General features: G+C 41.0%; 1 protein-coding gene across 1 annotated transcript in view; it reads right to left on the bottom strand.

The window, feature by feature from the left end:
- Positions 1-1823: 1823 nt before the first annotated feature.
- XKR4 (XK related 4) overlaps positions 1824-22660 on the bottom strand; it is a 127026-nt gene continuing 106189 nt past the window's right edge. The window contains exon 3 of the mRNA XM_048508457.1: positions 1824-2834. Coding sequence (XP_048364414.1) covers positions 1888-2834 — 947 coding nt within the window. The 3' untranslated portion in view covers positions 1824-1887. The remainder of the gene's footprint in view (positions 2835-22660) is intronic.

Raw genomic sequence — 22660 nt, 5'->3', positions numbered from 1 at the left:
CACATGGGTGGCATGCTTCTTAAATAGTGGCTCTTGTGCCTCTAATATTTTTTACTCTAACAGTAACCATTGAATTTCATTATCTGAATACACCCTAAACCTTTATATTATTTCTTGATTACTCCTTGAAAATCAAGTTTTCACCACGGAATCCATAATATGCATTGCATTATACTTGAAACACTCAAATAAAAGTTCCACTGTATCAGAATATTCTAAAAGTACCCATGGAGGCTTTCATATGGCATTATATTGCAAAATATGGTGTCAGGATTCTATGGTTTTATCAATGTACAGCAAGCAGATAATATATTCTGTGGACCAATTCTTCACCTCTAAGTTATAAAAGAGAATGAAATAGGTGAGAAAAGATTTACAGTCTATAAAAGTAACACCTTTGTATACTGTGTTTTGGCTATAAAAAATATCGACATAATCCATGAGTTATTCCACTTTGCACCAGATATTTTTTCTAAAAAAAATACTATCAAATTTTTATTTGCACCTGTAATGCAACTGAAAGCACCATCAAGGGATACTTTTTAACATAAGAAAAGATACAATTAGCTTGACCAAGGGAATATTCATACCCAGATGTCTGCAAGCAAAAACAAACTTGTACACATAATGTTTGACAGCTGCAAGGACAGGGGGTGGCCAGTTCAAGAAAATCGTGCACACAGTTTGGTTTCATTGTATGTTTACCATAGATGCTTACTTACAGACAAGTGGCTGATTTTTACCTTCCGCTGTACCAAACTGTATTGCCTGTAAAGATGGAAAGTACAGATGTTCCTGTAACGATGTTCCTCCCAGCTTCTTGCTTCTTTAGGACTTGCATCACCCATTCTCTGTCCCTCCAACAACAATTCTGCAATTATACAATGTTTGGCACTAGAAAGGTATGACATATTTTGATCTATTGTCACATCTTCTGCATACATTCATACACAGAGCCATGCATCCCAGGTCCTGAAAAAGATACAGGTTACAAGGCTATTCATCTCCTGATACCATTCTCAACATGGTCCTTGAAAGGTTCAGAAAATGGAACCCACACTTGCCTTGATGTTATTTTTGTCCTTTTTTTGCAATTGAAAATTTAATCATGATTATCATTTAATTTACAATGTTAGATGCTAGAGCTTCTAGTTCTTGCTGTATTCTGGGGGCGGGGGTTCGTCTGCATAGAACTTCTGTAGAAAACACCTACAACCCTGAAATTGTACTTACAATATTGTCTTCTGTTAAAAAAATGATCAGCTCTTCTGATTGCGATACTAATAATTTGCTCAGAATTTAATTAGGAGAAAAAACCCTTAATGGCTCTTTCAATAACAAAAACCTTTTTTGCAAATGATTTATGATTTACCAAAATTGTGAGGACTATACCTTCATAATTTCTTTTATATAAACAAGAGTTCACATAACAGTAACATTGCCTTTAACAAAATAAGTGATTTTTGAAAGCAATTTCCCTCCAGGCTATTTTTTTTCTTTTTGTAAATGACTTTGCAAACATCAATAATTGAATTTCTTTATAATTAAAGAAAAAAATTGCACTAATTGGTATGTTGATGCCACTCATTCAAACCTTCCTGTTTTGAGTACTGTGCAGAGTACTTTGAAAATAATTAGAAGTCATTGGATTATCAGTCAAACTAACTAATTCCTTGAGGCTATTGACTACTGCTGCTTTATAAGCATATTGCAGACAGACTGCATACAGTGGATCAAATGATAATCATGATAGTAGCCAACCTAATGACATTAGTAGTGTTTTCTGTTCTGTTGCTGAATGCAGTCGAGTTATTGCCACGGCCTTACTATTAACTACTTTATTTGGATTTGCATCACAGCGCTGCTGTTGTTTTTCCAAAACTGTGTTTATAGTGTCGTCTCATATTCCAAGCGCTCCTGTATAAGGGCATCATCTTTATATTGTAGCCGTGGAGGAGTAGGAGAACATTCAAAAGCTAAAATGGCCTTTCTCAGGCTCCTGTCCAATACATGCCTCTCCCATGCTGGATACCTGTTCCTGAACAGATCAATTTTAATGACTGATTCTTCAATCCTTGGTGGTCTGGATGACGGAGTAGAAGGTGCAGTAGGTCTCACCTGAAACACAGGCACACAGCCATCTCTCTCTGTAAACTTCTGGTCCCGATCACTCATGACACTTCTGTTATTAGAAATAGACCTTAGTGTACTTGATGCTACTTCTGGGGGAAGTGTAAAGGCAGCTACAGAGTCTTCACAAGCACAGCTTGGTGACTGCCCAAACCTTGGTCCATTTGGATGAAAGAAGGCATAGTACATCAGCATAAAAACAATGCCTGTTAAAAAGCTGCTGAACACTACACATAGGGCTGGTATGGCAAATGCATCAGAAATCAGAGGAGCCTTGTACAGGTACCAAAGAGCACTCAAGGCAGTATTTTCCAAAAGGATCACAAAATAGTAAATGAAAAGCCTACAACGTGTCCTTCCCTCCTTGACGTTGAACCAACTAAAGATATAAATTATCCCAACAACCATATCAAAGACAATCTCTTCCCATTTAGTGATGCAGAATTCTGTCTCACAATGGACAATCCAGAATGTCATGATACACCAATGGAGAACAATGAAGATCCCAAAGTACAGTTGGAAAACAGAAGCAAAGAGAGCAAAAGTAATCACTCTGGCTGCAATTGTGAAGAAGTGCCAGCAAAATTGGATTATTACAGCCATGTAACTGATAGGTTTCTTGTCATCACGGGAATCACGAAGAGCTTTTTGGTACGAAGCCAAAGCCCATGCCAAAGACACAAGAGATGCTGCAGCTGTAAGGCCTAGAAGGAAGAAGAAATAGTTATATGGTCAATAAATGTAGAAAATGCACATGGTGCAGTTTTTATAAGTAAAATTTAATTAAGCAGGATGAAGTCTTTGTCTTTAAGCCTTATTATGTAACTAGAATGTGACAGCATGGTAGCAGACTTAATAGTAGTCACATGAACATATGAAACTGCCTTATATTGAATTAGATCCTTGGTCCATTAAGGCAAGTATGGTCTACTTATACTGGCAACTGCTCTCTAGGGTGTCAAGGTAGGAGGCCTTTCACATCACCTACTACCTGGTCTTTTAACTGGAAAGGCAGGGGACTGAGCCTGTGACCTTCTGCATGCCAAGCAGATGCTCCGCCACTGAGATACAACCCCTCCCCAGAGCCCAACAGCTTTCACTGTCCATTCTCTTCATGGCAAGGAACACCACTTCTAGCATGATTCTTAATTTGCTTGACTGCCAGAGCGAGGCAAATTTGTCAGTGAGGACAACTTTGCCCCCAAATTTTTCCCTCTGCCCACATCCAGCCTTCCTACTCCCCTGTGCAGCCATCCATGCCCTCTACCTCAACCCGCATTCCATGTTGCCAGCTACTTCCTGTTTCTCTGAATGCTCATATAGATATATCATTATATTGGTATAATAATAACAGAGAGTTGACTTTTTCAAGGAACAAAACAAGCAAGGTTTCTTTTTGGCTCCACTTCACCTCCCCTGCTCTGCTTCCCACTTTTTAAAGCTTTATTCCAAATTCGACTCTATTTTAAAGCAAGCCTCTCTCTTCTCTTGCAGCAGCAGCAGCAGGAAGAGAGAAAGAGAGAGCTAAAGAGAGTGAGTGAGTGTGTGTGTGAAGGGGATGGGATGGGAGGAGGAGAGAATATCAGCTCTAGTTTTGAGACTACCATGTGTCATGAGATCTGTACCTTTAAAGCTAAATTGACAGGTGTAGTTAAGAGAACCGGGAGAAGCAGAGGCCCAGCAGAGTTCAGCAGATAAAATGCACGGCAAACTGTGGACTGCCTCCTCATGTGTAAACAGAAAAATGCACAAAGACCCCACTACAAGCCCACTGTGCGGTGAAGAGCCTCGAGGTAAGCATTCCGTTTATAATGGGTCATTTTTTTAAAATATAAGGGTTTTCCCCCCAGCTCACAATGAACAATCCAGAATTTTAAAGAAAACCTAAAATCTAAGCTGAAGAACACTGCAAGTTAATTAATCTTGATTGATAAAGCTTTTTTCCCAATTGTGATACATCCTTTGTGATATATAAGCCCTATTCTTTGAACCTGACCATAAAACTGATGGGTCAGTCACAGCTCTCTCAGAACTTTCTCAGGTCACACAGAAACAGGCAATGGAAAACATCTCCAAATATCTTTTGTCCTGAAAACCCTGCAGGGTTGCCATCAGTCAGCTGTGACTTGATGGCACCAAAAAAAAGTAGTCAAAATTGTGCCATGTCATTTTTGGAATCTTAACCTGACTTGGTCACATACCGGATTCTTCATCTCAAGTGCATGGAGATTCACTATGGTGGATTCTGCACAGGCCATAAAGACTGGTGTGCTGCTGGTAAAAACGCTGATGTGGAGGACTTCACACCACTGCCGCTGCTGGAACACATCTCCCCACAACGGCGTTTTTCTGACTTGCTAGTTTAGCAAGTCTTTTCAAAAACAGGGGCGTCCACTGGGTGTAAGGTACTGTTTTTCCCCACACCGCTTCCCCCCCTCGCTCACCTCCTACTGACTGCATTGCTCTGCAAAGCCAAGGGGAGACTTTCCATTCAGCCACATTGAAATTGTGAGAAACATCTATTTAAAACTTGACAAAGGCTAGGGACTACAGCAAGGGAGGAGAAGGGTATCCTGCCTCCCACTCATACCACTTTCCAGAGCCAAAGTGGCCCTGGAGAAGATAGTTATTTTCCCCTTTTCAAAGCTACACATACTACAGAAAACCTACATCAAACTCTTTTTTAAAAGTCTTGTTTAGTTTGCCCCTGGGACACTGGTCAGTGAAGATGCTGGCAGCATCTTTGTGGCAGGTATGATGTTTGCATTCAGTCCTCTCTTCCTTTGGGACATATGCATGCAGACCAAGTAAAAATGGCAAATTGTTGAATACTAAACATTATAAAATGAATTAGACACCAACAAATTCATTCACAGACCACTTCATGGCAGCCAGGATCATAACTTAATGGCAAAAGCTATTAAGTTAACCTGCAGTCTTTATTCCCAAGGATCACTATTAGAGAGAGACTTAGCTGGGGAGAGCAGAGAAGCAGCTACAACTACTGTGAAGAAATGTTTAGTGTTGTCCTTGCAGAAATAGGTGTTATCATGAGACTAGATTGTTGGAATGAATTGAACATGAGTTTGCCCTTAAACACAATTTGAAAGCTCTAATTCAAGTGTATCCAATTCTGGCCCTCCAGTTGTTCATGGACTATGATTCCCATCAGCCTGTCAGCATGCATGGGAATCACAGGCCCATTCCGCACAGACCAATAAACTCAGACTAACCACAGCCATTACTGGCATTAATTCATATACTGGTAGGACCACTCCTCTTGCTGTAGTCTGCTAACAACTATGCTCATCTGAGCAAAACCTTCTCAGTGTGCTATCCTCCAAACAGGTAAAATCAGCGACTGCCCACTCACATGCATTCTCTACAGTGATTCCTATGCTGCTTGACGCTATCACAAAGGCCCACACACTTCTATTGTTTCGCAGAATGTGCAAAACAGAAATGTTCAGGAGGGCATTCTTACGAAGAGATCAGTTCTGAAGTATAGTGGATCAGTTCAGGAGATGGATTCTATAAAGGATAGTAATATAGTATACTTTGAGAACTTGCAAGGACTAAAATATACATACAAGCTAACAGTACATTTTATGCATGAACAGTAATAACTTTTACACTATCAGATAATTATAAACTTTTCAGACTTGTTATTTGAATAGTATTAGGCAAATTCACATGGTGAAGTTCACTGAATTCACAAGAACTTTTTAGGTACTGTTAGCAGTAGACTTGTTCACACCTGCTGAAACTGTCTTGAATTAATATAATTGGGGCTACAAGCAAAACAAACTTTTCCAAGATAGGACTTGCTGCAAACCATTACAACAGAAATCAGAAGTTTAAGTCATCATAACTATATGCTTAAAAAAGTAGCTTGCAAAGAAGCTACAGCTGTGTAAACATGAAAGACCCCCAGTGATGAAGAAACAACCTTGAGATAGGGAGCAGATCTGGGTTTGTGGGAGATTCGATACTTATAAACATTGCTGGATTCCACAAGGCACAAATATAATGTCTTTAGGACATTATAAATAGTGTTTTGGAGAAGAACTTCACACAAGTCTCTAGCCCAAAATGATTTAAACCTGTTATATTTCTCTCAACACGGGTTTTTTAAAAATTGCTAAACTAGCGATCTTTTTGCAAAATCCCAACTTGAAGATGCTCCTGTGTGAACACAACAGGCAGGAGACGTTGTAGGCTGATTCCCTGAGCACCCACCGTTGCACAAGTCCCCTAAGCATGTTTTCTCTCTTGTGGCAGTGAGTATGACTGCCATTTCACTCACAGATCTACAGTAATACATTCATTATTGCCTGGCCATTGAAGACCGTCCCTTTTACTTTTCTTTCTTATTTTGTGTGTTGAACATGTGAAGCTATGCAGGTGCAGCCAATCAGACTGAAAAAAAACCCCACCAGAATGGCTGCAAGGGCTCATTTCTGTATGCTTTTGCAGCTATGAATGTGTAACCCCTATGCCCAGAATGGGTTGGCCCAGAATGGGTTGACCCAGTAAGGGGGTGGAGACTCGGAGCAGCAGAGAGGCTGCAAGAGCTCTTTTGCAGAAGAAGCAAGGCTACCAGACTCGGACCTTGATTTCTATAAGCCCTTAACACCTTGTTAAGGTAATTTCAATATTGTTGGGAGCTACTGGGAAGGTAGTTGTTGTTTTGCTGTGTTGTAAATGTTGGAGTTTATTGTTTCAGGGTTTTCTTTTGTGGTTGTAATGGGTGAGAGTTCTCCTGGAAACCTTCATCATGTTGCAACCTGTTCATCAAGCCCTTGGAGTCTTCAGGAGCCAGCCAACTTGCAAGAAGAAATTGGACTTGGCAATATCAGTAGACTGTAAATAGAAGGACTTGAAATGCAACCTGAACAGGACCTTGAATTGTAACGTTAAATGTTGATGTTTAATGTTAATTGTAAAGAGAAGTAAACCATATTGTTGTTTAAAAATTGTTGTTGCAACTCATTCCAAGTACTGCCCCACAGAACTCACAAGCTGAGGTTACAAATGCATTCTAAAAAAAAAGCATTAAAAAGAGAAGAGTTTTCTTGCAAAGGCATGGAAACCACTAGAATTGTTTCCATGGACTCCAATTGCTTCCAGAACACGTAAACAGCACACATGCAAACAGAAAAAAAGGAAAATGGGAAAATGGGACCATCTATGATGATTGCAAGTCATTATAAATATGCCATTGTAAAGGACATGTTGATAGCATGGTAACTTGTCTGTTTAGTATAAAGTTTTCAGACAAGGCATGCTGACTAGATTCAAGAATCCATGCTAATGGTAATTGTCAGAAGCCATCATGGCATTGAGAAATGTAGTCATGAGCTCCTGAAAGTCAAATTAAGATCACTAAGTAAAATGTTGAAGTCCACGACTTCTAAACTAGAATTTTTTAAAGCTATTTGTTCTATATGCTGGGTCAGCCAGAGGTGCACAACTATGGGGTCTTAATGCATATGCAAAACTACTAATGTGAAAATCTCTTACTGAGTAAACTGGCTAAGTGTTTCTCAGCCACGGTACTGCACATCTTATAAAAAAGGAAAAGGAAAGGGTCCTGACTTTGAACAGCAAGGGAGAAAGAAGTAAGAGAAATTCTGCTAAGTGTGCAGGTACAAAAGCAGATCATGAACCTAACACAGATAGGTTTAGAGGAGAAATCCCCTGATGACCTTGGACAGAGTAATTAAGCATGCTTGATCAGCAGTTATCCAGCTACCATATTCAAAAGTTTTCCACTATGCATCTGCAAAACTGCTTTCAAGTGCAATATCCCTTGTGAGCAAAAGAGAAGTTCAACTCAACAAAATATGGACATTTCAAACAAGGTAAATATGAATAATTATCTCAATTTTCCCAAAGTCCTCAGAATCTTTTACTCAAACATCACGCAATTTTAAATAATGCATCCTCTTCCCTTTACCTTGGAGCATGTGCAACTTTACCAGAAATCCAATTAGTTCTGATCATGTGCCAACAATGGCTGCTGATTGGCTACATACCATGTTGATTAATGAGGAATCCTGCTGACTTGCATGGATGCAAAAGTGGCACAAGCATAAAATGAACGTTATTAATTTTTGAACATATCAGCAATTAAACAGTAATGTGGATCCATTCCAGAGATCTGAACTGGAATGATCAACAGTGACATTTGATTTTCATGCATGCTTATTTGCTAAGATTGTATTAGGATTTGATAAGATGGGGCATCATGAGGAAAGCCTTAGATTTGTTAAATACTGGGGAATATTTTGGGATTATCTTACTTAAATATTTATTTTCCACTTTTCTTCCCAAAGGAACCCAAAGCAGCATACAGCAATAAATCCGAATAATTTAAAATTTAAAAAACCTTTATATTTTGGGTAAGCCCATGAAAGGCAGAAGCCATGGTCAAACAGTGTTTTCACTCTTACCCTTTTGTTCACCACATGTAGCCCTAGCCAAGCTTTGCACCTGGAAACAGACAAAACAGACACCAGCATGGGAAGCCCACCCAAATCCTCCCCAAAGTGCAGCAGGATAATTTTTTAAAAATGCAGCCTTTGTAGTTGCTATCATTTTATACTTAAAAGAGTAAATTAGCTTCAGTACAAACAGTATGTTGTTTTAGTGACCCCTAAATTTCTACACTTAAAGACACACAGAAAAAATTATCATATTTGAAATCAGAAGTAAATCCAGTTGTGTTCTATAGGACTTTCTGCTTATGAATATGTATCCTGAGAGTTTACCCACAAAGACACACTCTATGATATTGAAGGCAATGAAATGTAATCTATTTCATCAATGCAAAATCAATATAGTTTTTCCTTCTGGAATCATTTGCATGGTGCATGCGAGTTTGCCATACTGAATAATGAATGGTCCAAGAAACAAAATTTAGTGAAAATGAGAGAGATCAAGACAAAATAGGTCATAATATCAATTGCACACTAGATGGTGCTGTAATTTTGGCTTTTAAAAAAGGTAAAGATAAAAAAAGTTTAAAAGGACTGTGCAAGCACCAGGTCATTACTGATCCATAGAATCATGTCACCTCACAATGTTTACTAGACAGGCTATGATTAGACAACAGAGAAAAAAAATCATTTTTTTGGTGTATTTGATATTTGCTATCAACCCATTTTAATGTAACACCTGTTCCTAATTTGTTAACCAACCCGCTAGATCTGGACAAATGGAACAGGACCATTAAGTGCTTTTGAGCTAGTACGAGCAAGTTATTTTCTACATTTTGCCCCTGCAGGAATACAGCTGCCATGTCGCAACTGTGAAAGATCATGCTTGGGTCATAAGAGACAACCAAAAAAAGAGAGGGATGTTGCAAGTCCATTAGTGATGGATGTCAGACTCTTGTCCTATATATCATATTAATGATCACCACATGCACAAGAGCAATTCATAGAAAACTATAGGAAACTTTTAATAACACACAACACATACAGTGAGGGTACAGCTTTGTTTAGGATGACATTGCCCATGTTCCAACCAAGACATGTTTCAACTAAGCAATTTGGGACAACATTTCCACATTGATTTATGAAATCTGCTTTCTACTTAAGTTACTAATTTCTCATACCTCAACCACTTGCTATTTAGCAGGCTGGGGAAGTACCTCTTTCCTCTAATCTGCCCCAGAAAGTCATTACTCCCAGCTTGCTCTTGAATTTGCTTTTTGAAAATGTTAACAGGAACATAGCATATGAGTTGCTTCTGTCATTATTTTTCAGAGTTCAGCTCTCCAGACATTGTAGAAGCTAAATATTAGAGTGGCAAGGAATGATCCTTAATTCTAGTGAATAGGACATACTGGAATCTGGGGCCTGAGTAAGAATCCTTGGCATTAAAACTGAGATGTAACTTACGAGTATATTCTAGTATGTGAGACATTATTTCATTGCATTGACCGCTGACAACCACAGGCTATTGAAATCTACAAGAATTAAATATATTCATTTCACTGTGCAAGAATTTTCCTCCCTATACACAACATCACTGTGATCTTTTTGAGTTCAGCAATGGATGACTCTGGCCATTTACATACTATCAGCTTGCCGCAAGGTTTGCCTTCAATTATCGACAGGATTTTCCCCTGCAGAATGTGCTTTGATTTTTACACTTCCCTTGCCTTTTCCCCAGAATCTACTGCAGCTCCTCCCCATCAGCCATTTTCTCCCCTGCCCCCATTTGAAAGGACCCCCCCCTTTGCATTAATAGACTAACGGGGGGGGGGGGGGGACAAGCCAGACTGATTGTGTGCTTTTTGTCAATTTCACCTAGTATTTGTCAGGGAAAAGCTATGGCAATGATACATTATGTCTGAACTTAGGAACAAGACTGGCTGCTAAGAATTTATCTTTGCCTTTGAGCTCCACTCATAAATACTAGGCAAAATTGATAAAGAGCACACAGTTTGCCTTGTGTTTTTCCCCTCCCAGTTAGTTCACTGATGCAAGGGGGGCGAATCCTATCAAATCGGAGCGGTAGTGGGGGGAGATGGCAGGTGGCGAGGGTTGTTTTCAGCTGAAGAGAACAGGGAGGAAAAGATGGGAGAGGGAGGTGAATGATTTCACAACCAAACTACAAAAATCAAAAGAGACGGAGAGAGGGAGCGAAATGGGTGGAGATCAGGCAGATGAAATGGAGGAATGATCCCCTTTGTGAGAGAGGAGAAGGTGGGATGGAGGGGAGAACAAAACCTGAGGCAGGCATGGCACAGTCCTTCTGGATGGCATTCCTGGTGAAGCTGAGAAAAAGATCGCAGCTTGCCCACACTGGGAAACTACGACCTTTCGTTCACCCACGGCACACCGGCGTCAGGGCAGTTGTGTAAATGAAAATCTAACCTGGATAATGTCCCTAATGCATAAATGAAAATCTGCCCCAGAGGAAAGGTAAGCTTGGTGTGGCAAGAAGCCCCATGCTTAATTAGCCCGTTTCTTTACCACTGAGCACTGCCCGAAATCTTCCTTTACTACACCGGTGAACATTAATGTTTAGCTGGTAAATAATTATTTAACACTACACTTATTTAAAATATTATGGTAGAATCTGCCTCTAGTTTACTGTTCATCAGTATTTTTAGCAAACAGCTATCACATCTAGAGATGGCTGTTTCATATCACAGCTTTAGCTGACATTAATATCCTTCCTTTTTTAAAAAAATCTGTTTGGAGACAAGAACTTATGAAACTGTATGTTAACAGCTCAAAAAAAATTGTGAGCAGAAAATAAAAGGCAAGAAAATCATGTATCTCATTCCCATGGTGGCCTTTCCATGCAGATCAAATCTTCAGAAAAAAATATTCAAAAGGTTAAACATATTGCAATCTCTCTGCATGTGCAGATGTCAGAATAAAACCAGCACACAAAAGAGGGAAAAAAATAGAAATTAGCTGAGTTAAGGAAGGAATGTGTGCATTTGGAAGTTGAGGGGAAGGAAAGAAGGCATGCAACAGGAGGTTTGAGGGGGTGGGAAGTATTACCCCAAGATGCTGTGTGACCGTTCAAACATGCACCCCCAACTCTGGGCCTCTTGGGATCTGAGCATTTGGTATACTCATACTGCAGATTGGTTTGGCATTTACCCAAATAATAATGAGTCCACTGTTTTAAAAGGGCTGACATTTATTAACTACAAAGGAATAGTCTGAAAGGAATTTTAAAAGGCAATTTGCAATCAAAACATTTGGCAAGTCAAAATACTTCAAATGCTACTTTGGTAATTCCTCATTTAATAATTACTAAAGTATTTGATAAACAAGATGCCCAGTTATGCCTCATTCATGGCTAATCCATAAGAGAGTTGTATGGATTTAGGAAAGCAGGGAAGAGAATAAAAGATAATGCAAGGAGGAGGCTTGAGGAATCGTGCCTCCAATCTCCAGATTTAAGCATCCAGAGGTTTGGCTACACTGAGAATTAGATGCAAACCTCATTGGTTTTAATAGCTTGGTTTCTATATCACACTTCAAAGAAGGTATTTGAAGGAATGCATAGGACCTTGTTTTCACTGTTAGTTATACTGTAAGAAACTATAGACATTGAAAGTCTGTAATTTGATTACTTTCTATAAATAATCTCAATGACTGATTTAAGTATGAGTAGAAAAAAGGTTGTGAGTTCAAATTTCAGAAGTTATGTGCCTCTGGGGATGGAAGTTCTATCCCCAGACACACCTATTTCAGAGGGGAGTCTGGAGAAGGTATCTCGAGTATGGCATAGTAACCCAAGGCTATGGAGAAAGAAGCAAGGGTGAGGCAATGCCAGGAAGGTACCGGCAGTGGCCTCAGAGCCTGGCAGACCTGGCACAAAGTTCATTTGCCACAGCATATTCTGGTAATCTATGCTGCAGATCCTTTGACTGACTAATGCCTGGGCCTTCTCCAAAATGTAATTCTAGGGTACAAAATCTAGCATGTATTGGATTACAGATTCTTTCTATTTCCTCTCAGAAATGTATAGTTCAATAATAAAGGAGCAAAACTGCAGAATGGATCTCTATGGCAAATTGCCAGAAGTTTATGTTGCAACTTAACACAATCGCACCTGAAGGTTCATAACTGTCCCGTTACATGTTTAGGGAGTCCTAGGCCATTCTTGCACGGCACAATGACAACAGGGTTGAGCCGGGATCATACATACCTGGGCTATTTTATCCCAGTTTCTGTGTGCACATGGTTTCCCGCTTCTGTCCAGGAGCAGAGGTAGTAATGATCCAGTTTGCTCCGCATGACCCGGACTTCTGTATTTGCTTTGGAAGTATTTCTGAGCATGTCCAGTGTCCCGTGTTCTGATTGGCTGTTGCTTTTGAGTGGCTGTTTGAATGGATGTCAGGCAGGGAGATCAGATGGCTGGGCGGGAAAATACACTTGGTCTGCCCCCAATTGGTGCTTTTGTGTATGTGCTGTGGCAATGGAAGAAATTGATCTGTATTTTAATGGTTTAAATAAGATTTTGCTGTCAGAGGGAGAAAACTAGTGAATAGGATGTCTAATTGATTTAAAATAAAGCTTGTACTGAAGAAAATAGACCAAGTGATTGTTCTGATTGGCTGTTGGTTTTGAGTAGCAAGCACCTGTGAGCTAGCCCGGTATCTCATGTTCTGATTGGCTGCTGTTTTTGAGTGGCAGCTTGAATGAACCTCAGGCGGGAAGATCAGCCAGCTGGGCGAGAAAAATAAACTGGTTCTGCTCCTGATTGGTTTTTGAATGGCACAGGCACAAGCAGTGTCACACCGGGATTTTTAAGAAGAACCTCCAGATTGGCGATTAGAAATCTCGGGCTAAGGTAAATATCACAGGGGGCACTGGGGCAGACCTTGTGAAGATTCAGGAGGTGTGTGAAATTCCCGGCTGCACAGGGATATTTTCCGTGCTCACCCCAGGATATTTTGACCATGTAAAACAGCCCTAGAACAGCTCTGAGGTATTGAGGCTGTATCCTCTTTATGTCTGCTTTGCTATAATGTATTTGCTTTCATATTATATCTTTTGATATAATTACATATATGTATGTAACTTGTATTATTTCATTACTACTCTTGATAAGCATGTGTATTCTATTTGTAAAAAAATTCTTCTCCTTCCCTTAATAAATATTTAAACTAGAAAAAGAACAGAAATAACCATTATTCTTCCCTCTGCCTCTCCACACAACCTGGAATTGGCTCATCTCTTTTAAACAGCAGCCTGCATAAAACAACTACTACTAATGACATAACTGAACCACATGCCAGATAGCTACATTTCCATGTGATTGACCAACGTGTTATTTTAGGATACTGGAAGGGTTCCATGGGTATGGGATTTTTTAGCCCCTGGGTACCAATGTAAACAATGAATGAGGAAAAAAATTAGTCATGCCTCTGTCTCTACCTCTTAGGAGTAAAGTGCCATCCATGTCTTAGAGACATACAGAAAAGTCTAAGAGTGAGATAGGTTTGATAGCAACTTTACTTTTCAAACAGCTTTACTTTTCAGGCTAAAAGTAGCCTTTCTGTTTAAGGTCCTCACACTTAGAGGATGTATTGAGACCTCCAAAGGCCTATCTTCACCCTGTCCTGTCCTGCTATTCCTAGGAGTCTGAAGTGCAAAAGCCTTTAAGGGTCCTGTCTCTTCAACCTTCCTGAATCTTTGGACAGGTAGCTATAAACTACATCAGCTTGCTTGCTAAGAAACTGAGCTTAAATTAAGACGGTAGGGTGGCAATTAATGATTTAACACTGGTGAATACCTCATGGCACAAATATAATGCCTTCAGGACATTATAATGTATGGTTTTTTGAAGAAGCACTTTGCACAGGTCTCTTCCCTAAAACAACCCAGGCCTGTCATATTTCTCTCAAACTTTGCAAAATGCAAGTTTAAAGTGCTTTGCATGAACACAACAAGCAGGAGACACTTTATTTTCCTCCTTCCACCCTTTCACTTTAGCTTCCACTGCTGTCTGCCATTTCAGGAAGAATCTGCCCAGCCAGAGGTGGGATCCAACCAGTTCTCACCACTTCTCTAGAAGTGGTTACTAATTTTTTCTGAGTGCCGAGAAAGGGTTACTAAAGCAACCTCCCTGCCCAATAGGGACTGGAGGTGCGTGTGTGCGGCAGCGCCACTGTTTGAATCCCACCACCATCGGAACCTGTTATTAAAATTTTTGGATCCCACCACTGTGCCCACCCACCAGTTTGTGAAATTCACCCAGCACATCGTAGGCTGATTCTCTGAGCACCTGCCATTTCACAAGTCCCCCAAGCACATTTGCTCCCCATAGCAGCGAGTATGACTGCCATTTCACTCACAGATCTACAGCAACAGATGAATTATTTTCTAGCCATTGAAGGAAGTCCCTCGTTCTCTCTTTTTAAATTTTTTTGTGTTGAACATGCAAAGCTATGCAGGTGCAAACAATCAAATTGCAGATTAATCAGTATGGCTGCAGGGGGTAATTTCTATATCCCTTCGCAGCTACGCATATGTGGTAAACATTTTTTTAAGAGGAGTATTCTTGTGGGAAGGTACAGAAACAACCTGAAATGTTTTCATGGGCTCACATTGCTTCCTGAATGCACACATGGAACAAATGTGAATGGAAAAAAGAAAAACAGGTTCATTTATAACAACAGCAACTTGTTATAAACATGCTGTGCAGAATCCACCATTTAGTTCTTAATCTAATATATATTAAACTTGCTGTCATGTTCACACCTTATTTCAAGTGTTTTTATAATGCCTAGCTGTTTATCCTTGCTTTTTCATATATTCCTGTATCATACATCTGGTTCAGTTTGCAATTTGCTTTTGCAGTGTATTATTCAGTAATGCCTTTCCACAATTTGTTTAATTTGTACCAGTAATACTTTGGGCTTTGTATCTTCCAACTGACAGTCACGTACCCACTAGGTTAAGAACCCAAAAGAAAACAGAGGATTGCTAAAGAGAACCAAATTAACAGACACCTTCCCATTAAGTGTAACAGCAGCTTGAGGAAGGGGAGGTTTCTCTAAGGTAAATTACATGGTGTTGGGGAAGCATCACCCATCTCTTTCCCAGCAGTGCATCTCCAATCCAAATTGCTCCCTCTTCTGTAGCTGTTGTTAAGAAAATGCCTGCAGCATCTAAACACAGTCAGTGCTAGGAAGGAAGACAACCCCCCCAAAAAAGACTGCAGAGAAAGGCAATGGTAAACCACCTCTGCTTCTCACTTGCCTTAAAAACCCTCTTACTGAAGTCACCATATGCCAGCTGCAACTTGATGGCACTTTACACACAAGCACACAACTGTATAGTACAACTGCTGTATCTCACTGCTGAATTATCTCACTGCTGAAATTAACAAAGGAAGGTATTCTGGCTAGGAAACTTCATGCTAGAAAGAACAAGAATTAAAGCATGTTTTGTCATAGTCTCTATTCCAGTGGTTCTCGACCTGGGGGTCGGGACCCCTTTGGGGATCGAATGACCATTTCACAGGGGTCGCCTAAGACTCTCTGCATCAGTGTTCTCCATCTGTAAAATGGATAAATGTTAGGGTTGGGGGTCACCACAACATGAGGAACTGTATTAAAGGATCGCGGCATTAGGAAGGTTGAGAACCACTGATCTATTCTCTGAATTCCAATGCCTGTTTACCTCCTTTAGTTGTTCGCCTGGTTCAGCAGAAAAGCAACGGAAAAACTGAACCAAAGAAAATTAATTCTGCTCTGTAGGACCAAATTGAGATTCAAGTGTTTCAGTCAATTTAAATTCAAATTCCCCAATGAAATCATGAGATTGACTGTGACTGTGGAAAATGCTGCTTGCAACAATAAAAAGGTATGACTTGCTACCATGCGCACAGCTATTTTTAAGTGTTATATTAAAGGTATAATCTGTTCCTGCAAACCACTAAAAAAAGAAGCTGTAGATAAATATGATTAACATTTTGATTAATTCTTTTCTGTGCTTTGAAAATATCAAATTCTGAAGACAGTGAATACCAAATCAATGGCAATGTACAGAGGAAGTCAGAATGATCAGTGTGAGGCCCATCAATGTTCCTAAGATTGGGATGTCTTCTTAGTGTGATCGTACAGTTTTTTTTTCTTTTTGTGTTTTCCTTATAAGTCTCTTCCTGGTATCTGGTTGGTCTCTGTGGAAAACTGCATTCTAGACTAATTGGATCTTTGTATCAGAACTGCTGATACAAAAGAGCAGTTCTTAACGTTCAGGAACTATGTCAATGGATCCCCCCAGGTCTGAAAAGAAGCATAGGAATCTTATGGAAGAAGGACAGCTCCTTATAGGACAGCTCCTATAATATAAGGAGCTGTCCTTCTTCCTCCTATAAGGAGCTGTCCTTCTTCCTGGATGTAATCAAACTGATTTATTTATTTATTTTATTTATTTATCAGTCTTATAGATCGCCCAACCCCCAAAGGGCTCTGGGCAGTGAACAACATAAAATAACAATTACATAATGGACTGTAAATAATTTAAGTTAAAATGCAGCAATTAATAAACGACTAACAACAGTGCCCGCAACAATTCCTGTTAGACTCTCCCAGAAGGGAAGAAAAAGAGTGGGCCCATAGATGGTAATGGGCCCAAAATATAGGAGGGGGAGGGGGCACTCATATCAGCGGCTGGACACTCCAAAGGCCCAGCGGAACAACTCCATCTTGCAGGCCCTGCGGAACTCACCAAGATCCCGCAGGGCCTGGACAGCTGGAGGGAGAGTGTTCCACCAGGCAGGGGCCAGGGCTGTAAAAGTCCTGGCCCACGTGGAGGCCAGCCGCATCATTGAGGGGCCAGGGACTACCAGCAAATTGGCCTCTGCTGAACGCAGAGGCCTAGTAGGGACATATGGGGTAATGCGGTCCCGAAGGTATGAGGGTCCCAGGCCGCGTAAGGCCTTAAAGGTAAGGAAATACTCCATACCTTGAAGTGATGATCCGGAATTCAACCAGGAGCCAATGCAGGTGACACAGTATTGGTTGAATATGGTCACGGAAGGCGCCCCCCGTGAGCAGCCAGGTCGCCGCATTGGACCAGTTGTAACCTCCGGATCAACTGCAAGGGGTAGGCCCGGCGTGGAGAGCGAAGTTACAATAGTCCAGCACTGGAGGTGACCGTTGCATGGATCACCTCTCATGGCCAGGTCTCGCGTGGGAGAGGAAGGCTGGAACCACCCGCCGGGCCTGCCGAAGATGAAAAAACGCAACCCGGGTTATATGGGCCACCTGGGTCTCCATTGAAAGAGACGAATCCAGGTGGACCCCCAGGCTGCGGACCGAGGGGGCCGGCGCCTATGAGGCCCCCTCCCACACTGGCGGCTGGAAGTTCCCACCCTCTCCCCCACGACCAAGCCAGAGGATCTCCGTCTTCGATGGATTAAGTTTTAACCTGCTCTGTTGCAACCAACCAGCAAACACCTCCAAACATATTATATTCAGAACTGTACCTCTGAATCCCAGTTGTGAACCGCTAATGGAGACCTGGGGTATTCCATGTCCCTGGGCGCACACCATTTGATCATGGGGGGAGGGGTGCACGGTGGCTCCCTCTGCGGTGCTGAGGCTGCAAGCCAGCTGCGGCACTCTCCAGCCTCCCTCTAACAGGGAGGCAGCGTGTGGCTCAGGAGGGCTCCTGCTGGCTCCTGCACTTCCTGGCCTCTATGCTGAGAGAGAGGATAGTTGCGGCAACGGCACCCACCTGAGCTGTGAGCTGCTGAGCCACAGCCGCAGGCTGGTTCCTGCCAGAGAGCCAGTCTCCCTGACAGCAGACAGGCCGGGAAGGGCGGGAGCCAGTCTCAGGCACCTGCTTGAGGTTTGAAGCGTTGAGTCACGGCTGCAAGCCAGCCCCTGCCCGAGAGCTGGCCTCCCTGACAGCAGACAGGCCAGGGAGGCAGAAGTCAGCCTCAGCCAGCTGCCTGAGCTGTGAGCTGTGGCCACAGGCTGGCTCTCAGGCAGGAGCCAGGCTCAACAATGAGCAGCTCAGGCGAGCACCTGAGGCCGGCTTCTGCCTTCCCCAGCCTCCCTGCTGACAGGCTCTTGGGCAGGAGCTGGCCAGCGGCCTTGGTGCCCACCTGACTCACCCACTGCCAGACCCCTGGCTAAGGTAAGTGGAGCACAGGGGGTGCAGTGGGGGGAGTGCCCTGAGCAGGTGTTGCCCCGGGCACCATTTCTCCCTGGTACTCCTTTCTTTGTAACACCTTCCTCACCTTCTGACTAGAATATAAGAAAGACTCAAGGATCTCTAATCCTACTTGCATTTGACAAAAGGAGCTTTAACTTGTGACAGTTCGTACCCTGAAAATCTTATTGGCCTCTATTGGTGCTCTTGGACTTGAATCTAGCTATTCTTAATCGCCACTCCCAGTTCTCAAACTATACAACATTCTGCACAACGACATTTTCATGGAATTTTAAATATGGCTATGTTGTGCATTAACTGTTTAATTAGAAAAGCTCTTAGTGTTGACGTGATAATATTAGAGTAGGTGCTATATTAAAACCAGAACAGAATAATCACTTTATATCTTAAAACCAAGCTAATTTACATGGTAACACTTGTGGGTAGGTGCTAATGAGCATGTATATAAGTCATGGAGAAGAATGACTCAAAAGCAGAAACATTAAAGACTCAGTTAGCACCATACATTTGAAGAAAGTATCATGATCCATAGGTTAAAGTTATAGCTAGTATATCCGTGCAGTTTGTTACTAGGATATTTAATATTGTAATATTGTAGGATAAGTAATATTGTAATAAAAAGCAAATCTATGCCTTGTAATGGAATGTGTGTATAGAAAAAACACACACATCAAGGAGAGATACCAAATGTTCACTGTATTTTATATATTCCCAGAAGACAGAAATTCCTTGTGATAAGAACTTACTACAGGTGGTATAAATGAAGAGATTTATTTGGTCAATATTAAGAAACCATATTGGGCTGGGAAGAAATAATTATCCCATACATTTACATTCAACACATTCTTCACAGTGAAATGAACTGTCATTAAGAAAGCAATGTTCGGAAAGATTATTGTTATACATCCAGTCATTGTATATTAGGCCCCTACCGGTTGAATTTTCAAAGGATGTGAGTTGTTAATGACAGTGTGGCTGCCCAGTAGAAGGTGTTAGGAAACCCTTGAAGTCCTCAGACTGTACATTTGTGCTAATTCTTTCTCTTTCTATTGCTTTCTAAATGTTCATTCAAGCTGTACATTTGTGCCTGCTTTCCAGAAATGTGTGTGTCATCTATTTCTGGGACCTTTAACAGTTGTTAAAATATCCTTATGGTTTTTCTAATCTAAATAGTCATCACAGGAGATGCTCCGGCATATCTACTGCCCTTCCCACTTGTCAACCTGATTCAAGGTGGTTGGCCCCCAGGTGACACAGTTCAGATTAAATCTGAGTGGCAGTGAGGGGAGAATGCTCACCTCTCCCCTTCCATAACATCACAATCCAGGTCTAAGTTAAGCAGGGCCAACATAGCTTCAATATGGAAGGCAACAGGTACAGGCTTCTGCATTGCTTCATTCTTTAGCACTTCTGGCCAGGTTCAGCTGAAGCAATTCTGGACCCAGATGGTGGCAATATGAGAGGAAGTGACAAATGACAGTGCCCATAATCAATCTAGTAGGCCTCATGCGAAGGAGTGGGGAAACAAACTGTTCTTAACCACAATACCATGCTTGCTCTCTTCTTACTTCTTCTTATTCTCTGCACTATATATATTTTTAGAACAATCAAATCACTTCCCATTGTTAATTACAATGTTGCTGCAAGTACCAAGATAGCAAATTAATTTTAGGTATGACATTTCTAGTACAAGGGAGGATGGAGATGTTGTGTGTATTCTCAGAACATGCTCAAGGAGGATAACATTAATGAAGACAATTAGAATGGGTTGTGGCACAGAAGAAAACTATCTTACAACCCAAGTTCTTTGTTTTTTCCCCCATTTCTTCTGGAGAATATAGGGATTGGCTCCGTTAGATATTTCCTTTTGGAGGGCTGAATTAATGAATTCTGATTCATGCTCAAATTGAATCAAGAACTGGGAGAATAACAGTTCTAATTACTTGAATGAAAAATCTACTTCTCTAGATCATCCCCAGTCTCCTATGTTACCAACCATTTTGAAGCTATACCAAGTCCAACTATTGCTAATGGGCACAGGTTAAGCCAACCACTCCAAGTGAGCTAACACACCAGTAATAAAGTAGAGATGGATGGTTCTGGTGGGTTTTCCAGGCTGTGTGGCTGTGGTCTGGTGGATCTTGTTCCTAACGTTTTGTCTGCATCTGTGGCTGGCATCTTCAGAGGTGTATCACAGAGGGAAGTCTGTTACACACGGTGTCCAGAGAGAAGGGAATGTCTGGGGTATATATTGTCCATGTCCCATTGATATGGATGCTTTTGACTCCAACACAAGGAGCCAGAATTTGCAGTACAAATAGCATTGCCACTATACATATATTTGGGAATGCATCTCAATCAGCATTACAATACTGTACAAGAGATAGGATATAGGAATGCCAATTACGTAACTTATTTATGATAGCGTCATTGCAAGTAACAGTTTGTACCAGATTTTGCAAAGAATATCACTGCAAGAAAATAAACAAAATAAATTCTGGAATAATCCAATATGAGGGTGCATTAGACAACAACTGTGAATTCCAGGGAAAACAAATAATTTTTCCCAAATGACTACTCAGATTTTTATTGTTCATTTATTTATTGTTTATTTGTTTACTTAAAATATTTATTATTTATGCCTTAAGCACTCAAGGCGGCCTATAATATAAACAAAGCAACAGTTATAAAACACATTAAAAAGATTTTGAATTTCAATTCAAAACTAATTGAAACTAATTTGAAACTAAATGTGTCATATGCAATCCTAAATACAAGTGTCTTCAGTAGTCTCCTAAAGACTGAAAGTGAGGGGAACAAGTGTACCTTCCAGGAAAGGATGTTCCATAATTGGAGTTGCCAGCTCTGGTTGGGAAATACCTAGAGATTTTGAGGGTACAGCCTGGTAATGGTGGGGTTTGAGAAAGGGAGGGACCTTAAAAGCAGCCATTTTCTTCTGGTGAACTGATCTTGGTCATCTGGAGATCTGTCATAGAAACAGGAAGGCAGGTTGGCAACCCTATCATAATTGCGGGGTAGCCACTGAAAAGACCCACTCTCATGTCCCCACCAGACAAATGTCTTTGATTGGTGGGACAGTCAGAAAGACCTCTCCCTGAAATCTCAATTTCATGGCAGGAACATATGGGGAAAGACAGGCCCTCAGCTACCCTGATCCCAAGCCACGTAGGGCTGTTATACTCAGCTTAATTTTCAACAATTCCCAGCTTCACCAAATAGCTTTCCCTTTTCAGAATGTTTTCCTTTTAAGAATCTAAAAAGTAGAGGCTATTTTGTGAAACAGAAGACAAGTCAGTTCGTGGCTTTTCTTCTGTACATCATTGTATCATCTGTCTTATGTTCTTTCTTACTGATTTCCACTATTATAAAGAAGATCAAATTTCACATTGAGATTTTCCTAGCCATACTCACCTCCCATCTTTGAATCAATTGATTTGTATATAAAATATACATGGCAGGATTTTATCAATGTAAGAAGACTCTAACAGAAACACTTTCTGCTGATCAAAACAGAAGTTCCAACCCAGCCCCATAGAAAACACAAATGTTTAAGTATTGTGAGCCTCAAAAATCTGTACTTTTGCAACGTTCCTCTAGAAGCAATGAACCCCCCCCCCCCAACCCAGATGTTAGAAGTAATTGAAAACTAGCTGGGAATTAAAATGCTGACAAAATGATATCCTTGGCAGTACTTAGCAGGTCCTGTGGTACTGCAATCAGCTCTACATTGTGAGCCAGTGCCTGTGAATCTCTTTGATTTTACGCTAACCAATGTTTAGATACTGATTCAATTCTATCCATTATGTGTCCCCTGAACTCCCATCTGGAGCCAATGCATG

The sequence above is a fragment of the Sphaerodactylus townsendi genome, linkage group LG09, assembly GCF_021028975.2.
Source record: "Sphaerodactylus townsendi isolate TG3544 linkage group LG09, MPM_Stown_v2.3, whole genome shotgun sequence".
Lineage (NCBI taxonomy): Eukaryota > Metazoa > Chordata > Lepidosauria > Squamata > Sphaerodactylidae > Sphaerodactylus > Sphaerodactylus townsendi.
The sequence above is the reverse complement of the archived record's forward strand: the minus strand, read 5'-3'. Positions and strand labels throughout refer to the sequence as shown.